This window comes from Arvicola amphibius, chromosome 5, assembly GCF_903992535.2.
Source record: "Arvicola amphibius chromosome 5, mArvAmp1.2, whole genome shotgun sequence".
Lineage (NCBI taxonomy): Eukaryota > Metazoa > Chordata > Mammalia > Rodentia > Cricetidae > Arvicola > Arvicola amphibius.
In genome coordinates, this window is record NC_052051.1 from 113856916 (window position 1) to 113862960 (window position 6045).

At 46.9% G+C, this 6045-nt stretch overlaps 1 protein-coding gene across 1 annotated transcript; it reads right to left on the minus strand.

Moving 5' to 3' along the window:
* Positions 1-1097: 1097 nt before the first annotated feature.
* Cd14 (CD14 molecule) lies at positions 1098-2890 on the minus strand. The gene is made up of 2 exons (XM_038330910.1): positions 2658-2890; positions 1098-2577 (listed from the first exon to the last, which is right to left on the minus strand). The coding sequence occupies exons 1-2, from the start codon at positions 2658-2660 to the stop codon at positions 1465-1467; spliced, it is 1116 nt and encodes a 371-aa protein (XP_038186838.1). The 5' UTR covers positions 2661-2890; the 3' UTR covers positions 1098-1464.
* Positions 2891-6045: the final 3155 nt, after the last annotated feature.

Genomic DNA, 6045 nt, shown 5'->3' on the forward strand with positions numbered 1-6045 from the left:
ATAGGCAGAGGCTCCTGTCTTGGTCTCTAAGCACAAGGCAGAGCACTGGGAATGGCTTAGGCTTTTGAAACCTCAAAGCCTACCCCCTCCAACAAGGCCACACCTCCAGTCCTTTGTGCAGTTTCAAGGCTGGGGATCAAGTATTCAAATTTTGACTTTTTGAGGGGCCTGCCACCCATCTCCCAAATAAATCACACACGGGGGCTCTTGGCTTGTTTCTTGCCAGCTTTATCTTAAATTATCCCCACTACCTTTTGCCTCTGGGCTTTTTCCTTTTCTTACTTCTGTATAGCTTTCTTTCACTCTCTCTCCTTAGCTGGCTGGGTGGCTGGGTGGCTGGGTGGCTGCGTGGCTGCATGGCGGGGTGGCTGGCCCTTGAAGTCCTCCTCTTCCTTATTTTCTCCTTCTATTTATACTCTCCGCCTTCCAGTCCCGCTTATCTTTGCTCCTGCTTAGCTATTGGCAGTTCAGCTCTCTATTAGGACCATCAGGTGTTTTAGATGGGAAAAAAACAAAAAAAAAAACCCCAAAACAAACAACTCCCCCACAGCTTCATAGAGTTAAACAAATGCAGCATAAACAAAAGTTACACACCTGAAAATAATATTGCCCAACAAACACTTTTCTGTTCCTTCTGACCCTGCAGTTCTTTTCTTGGGGGGAGGTAGGACTTCTAGGGAGGTGGAGAAAGTCTAAGAATGAATTTCTGCTTTTGCATTGAGCCTGATGTGTATCAGATACTCGGGAGGCAGAGGCAGGCAGAGCTCTGTGAGTTTGAGGCCAGCCTGGTCTACAGAGCGAGTTCCAGGACAGCTAGGACTGTTACACAGAGAAACCCTGGCTCGAAAAACCAAAAAAAGAAAGAAAAATAAATAAATAAAGAAAGAAAGAGAGAGAGAGAGAGAGAGAGAGAGAGAGAGAGAGAAAGAAAGAAAGAAAGAAAGAAAGAAAGAAAGAAAAGAAAAAGAGGATACTCAGTAAAGACCCGAGGAGTGAATGAGGTGGACTCATGAGGCCAGCCAGGGCTACATAGCCAGACTGTCTCAAAGACAAGCAAACAACAACAAAATTCCAACCAATCAGACAAAACCAACAGATTGTTATTTTAAAAATATTTATTTTGTGAGCAAGTTTGTATATATATATATACATACATACATATACACACATATACACATACACACGTGTGTACACACACACACAACTGTATCACAGTACATGTGTGATGGTCAGATGGACAACTTTCAGGACAGAGGTCTTTCCTTCCATGTGGATCCTGAGGATCAAAATAAGTGGCCTTTACCCATTGAGCAATCTAGACTGTCTTTCTTCCCTTACATCGTGGTTTAAAATTTTAATAACTGTAAGACAGAGGATTCGTTGGTCAAGAAGTTCTGATCAACCTGACCAGGGCCCTCAGAAGCCAGGACAATGTAAATGTTCCTTTTTTTTCTCCCTTTGGCACTAGGCAAAAAGGCCGGCTCCTTGGAGAACAGCCAACGTTGCCGACAAACCCACTGCCAGGGATGAACGCCCTGGGGCTACGACTACACCAGAGTTGTACCCCGCCGAGTGGGATTCAGAGTCTAAAAAGGGATTTCCTGTAAGTGACAGGTGAACCACCTTGGGCAGCTCATCCGGCCTAGGTTGCCTATCCAGCCTGTTGTAACTGAGATCAAGTACGCTGAGTTTGGCTGGCAGTCCCTTAGGTACCCGCTCCAGTTCGGTGTAAGACAGATTGAGCGAGTTTAGCTTGCTAGGCCAGTCACACCCGGGGGCACCTTTAGTATCCCGCAGTGAATTGTGACTAAGGTCCAGTTCTTCCAGCTGCAAACTTGCTGCGGCCAGCGCAGAGCACACGCCTCTGGGCGTCTCCATCCCTGCGTTGCGCAGCGCTAAAACTTTGAGGGCCGGGAACTTGCTCTGACACAGAGCCGAGATCAGTCCTCTCTCGCCCAATTCGGGGTTATTGGACAGGTCTAAGGTGGCAAGAACGGGGAAGACTCGGACCTGTTGGCAGGGAAAGTTGAGTGAGTGTGCTTGGGCAATATGCAATACCTTCAGTCCTGGCTTTAGCCACTGCTGCAGTTCTGCGAGCCAAGCATCCCCTGTCGCCCACGACACGTTGCTGAGGCGTAACGTGTCGAGATTCGGTCCGGAGGCTTCCAGGAGCGGCGGCAGCGCGGTGCCGGTTACCTCGAGGTTTTCAAGGGTTAATTCCTTGAGGTTGGTAAACCCGAGCAAACGCAGGACTCCGAATAGCATCGGAGCAGGAACCCGCGCGTTCCCCAGGGTAAGCCGCTGCCACGGCAGGGACTCGAGCACATCTGTGATCTCCTTCGACGGGTTTGCTTCGGTGTTCACACGCTTTAGAAAGTGCTCCAGGCTGCGGCCGCCGCCGTAGAACTCCACGTCTGTCGCTCCGGTACACAGAAAAGCGCTGGACCAGTTCGGCTGCGAATCTGTGAAGTTGCAGACGCAGCGGACATTGTCCTCATCCAGCTCGCAGGACTCTGGCTTGGCAGCGAAGGCGTGCGCCAGCGTCAGTAACAACAGAAACAAGCCAAGCTGACGCTCCTGAGGAGACAGCAGTGGTCAGGGAGACTCCTGGGGTTCCTCAGGTGGGCCCGGTTCCACCCCAAGACCGTCTGACTCACCATGGTCGGTCGATAGATTCTGGGAGTTTCGATTGCCCAGGCTGGCTCTGAAAACGGCTTCAGGCTCTTTCCTGTACAGCGGTGTTCTCTGGATTCCAAGTTTCACGCGCTTGTTTGCTCTCTTTGACAGCCCCTGTGAGTTTATGTAATCGTGGGATGTCACCCAGTCCCCTCCTCCGTGACCTCTAATCACTTCCCCACTTTTCTTCCTCCTAGCAGTCCTCCTACTCCTAGTAAATATTGCAATGAAGTATTTTACAGGGAGGAACCAAAACAGGAAGAATTCTTTGTGGCATTAGGGCACTCTGTGCCAAGAGGATGACCTAAGCGCCTCAAATAGTCTGGTACATACAGGAAAAGGATGAACCACACCAGGGCCTTAATCAGTGCTCTGCTGCCCAGTCCCAAAGATTCAGCTCCACTTCCCCCTAGTCTCAGTTTTTAACAATTTCCCACCATTCAAATCCAAGTCCTTGACTTTCTTCAAGAGTATGGCTGACAGGACATTTGTGGAAGATTGTGAATTTATCTATGGATTCCAGAGGGAGAATAAAATTCAAGGTTGAGAGTTAGCATATAGAACAACCCTCCTTTCTCTCCATCTTATTCCCTTGTTCAATAATTCATTCTCCTCCCACTCTCCCTCCCTCTCTTTCTCCCCACCTTCTCTCATTCTAGTAGCCCATTCTGGCCCAGAACTCACTGTGTATGTAGCTCAGGCTAGCCTTGAACTCATTATTTTCTTCCTGCCTCTGCTTCCCAAGTGCTAGGGTTGCAGGCGTGAGCCATGCCCAGCTTGTTTAATAATTCCCCCCCCCCCTCTCTCTCTCTCTCTCTCTCTTTCTTTTGAGACAGGGGTTCTCTGTGTAGCCTTGATTGTTCTGGAACTCACTCTGTAGACCAGGCTGTCCTTGAACTCACAGAGATCTGCCTGCCTCTGTCTCCCAATTACTGGGATTAAAGGTATGTGCCACCGTTGTTCAGGTAATAATTAAAAAAAAGAGAGAGCTAGCTAGGCTAATGGAACACACCTTTAATCCCAGCACTCAGGAGGCAAAGACAGGTAGATCTCTGTGAGTTCAAGTCCAGCGTGGTCTACAAAGAGAGTTTCAAGAAAGCTAGGACTATGTAGAGAGACCTTGGTTCAAAAACAGAACAAAGCAAAATGTAGTATTTGGTAGATACATTGGTCAAATCACATTGTCATGTACAACAGCCCCCAAATTGGGAAGCAAGGTTTATTATTACTATTTTATTACTATTACTATTTTTGAGATGGTTTCACTATACTCTGCTGATCCAGAACTCACTATGTAGACTGAGCTGGAGCTCACACAGATCCATTTGCCTCTGCCTCCTGGGATTAAAGCCATGTGTCACAGGGCTGGAGAGATGGCTCAGAGGTTAAGAGGATTGCCTGCTCTTCCAAAGGTCCTGAGCTCAATTCCCAGCAACCACATGGTGGCTCACAACCATCTGTAATGGGGTCTGGTGCCCTCTTCTGCTGTGCAGGCATACACACAGACAAAATATTGTATACATAATAAATAAACAAATAAATTTAAAAAAAGCCATGTGTCACCACAGTCAGCTGCAGCAAGGTGTTTTCTAAAGCGGTTGTCCTTGTAGGACACCTCAGCTGTCCTCACTTTTTTCTTGTCTTGACCAAGAAATTCAGAGTGCCTTGATAGTCTGTCTTTACCAGATGTCAGGTTTTTTTTTTTTTTTTTTTGGCATTAACAAAGGTATTTAGATTGTTAAAACACTGAAGGAGACTAGCCGCAGCCCTTAAGCTTCCAACTCTCCATACAAACTGTCCATTTTGAGGATGCTGCAGCCCTTATTGGTAGGTAAGTTCTTTAATAAATGATTTAGATGAAGTGTTGTAATTTAAAAAAATGACGGAACTCATGTGGTGGAGGGTGTTTGTTTGTTTGTGGTTTTTTCGAGACAGGGTTTCTCTGTAGCTTTGGAGCATATCCTGGAACTAGCTCTTGTAGACCAGGTGGGCCTCAAACTTACAGAGATCCGCCTGCCTCTGCCTCCTGAGTGCTGAGATTAAGGGCATGCGCCACCACTGCCAGGCATGTGTAGGGTTTTTTTTTAAATTGGGGGATAGGGAAAGGGAAAAGGGGGGAGGGGGGAGATTGGCTTCTGAGGACAGGAGTGGCAGAAGAGAAGAGAGAGGCACAGAGAGAGAGGAGAGAGAGAGAGAGAGAGAGAGAGAGAGAGAGAGAGAGAGAGGTGGGCAAGGCCCACCTTCTAAAAGGGAATTAGCAAATGTGCACAGGCGGTGCTCTTAGTGGCTGGAGTTGAGGATGTATCCTGTCAGGACTCTGTGAGCAGGCCAGTACAGATGCCTAAATACTAACCCTGGATCATCCTAGCATTTAGTGCTTTTTTTTCTTTGAAACTGCCATTGACACCCCCCACTGGCATAATGTATCTTTATAGAATTTATGTGTATGTCTATTCCTGGCATCTTTTGATCTTTGGTCATAAGACGTCACAGCAGCTCTGCGTGTGCTAACTTTTCCCAGAAAGGGAGAGCCTGACATCTCATTCTTTCTGCGCCTTTCTTTGCTCATCGATATAAGTCTCTGTGGAGGGCAGAGGTAACTCCAGCTAACCTGACTGTTGCTGTATACGCCATGTAACTGCCTGAGTGTATAGTAGGAAGAGGCCTTTAATCTGTTTTGTAGCTAACTCCTCTAGCCCACCAAATCCCGTTGACCTATTTAAGTTTACTTTATTTTGATTATCTTGTTCCTGAGTAAGTACAGGGACAGATGTTTCAAGAATGTCTCATAGCCTCGTAAAGAGACTTCTGTCTTCATGTGTGTCACAACCTCCAAGGCCTGAGGAAGACCTTCAAGTAAATAAGGCTATCTCCCTAAAAGCTGAAGGAGCAGTGTGCTCAGGACTTTCCTGGGGTAATTTAGAAGCAGTACTCCTGGGAGAAGTCAGAAATGATACATAAGCAAATTTTCATCAATACGATATCCCCAAATAGTACAAATATTAGAACTCTTCCAAGTATGAATCAGGCAGAGATCAAAAGTGGCACGGCGGCCGTCATGCGGCTCAGCTTTGATGGATTTTGTCAAGCGGCCGTGCTGGCTTTATGACTTTTGCCATTCCCATCAGATATGGCTGTACTAGCTCTCCCTTTCTTGTTTGTTAACTCAAGAGTGTGTAGATCTTGTGTGGCATGTAGGGCATTTTTCAGTTCTCGGAAGATGACTGGAAGGTCAAAAATCAAAATAAGCATAATTCCCAGGATTGCTCCCAAATTAACGATACAAGACCAAAAGGTCTGTCCTGAGACAAAATAAGTGAGCAATTATAAGAATCTATAGGGTGGTGGCAGCGCATGCCTTTAATCCCA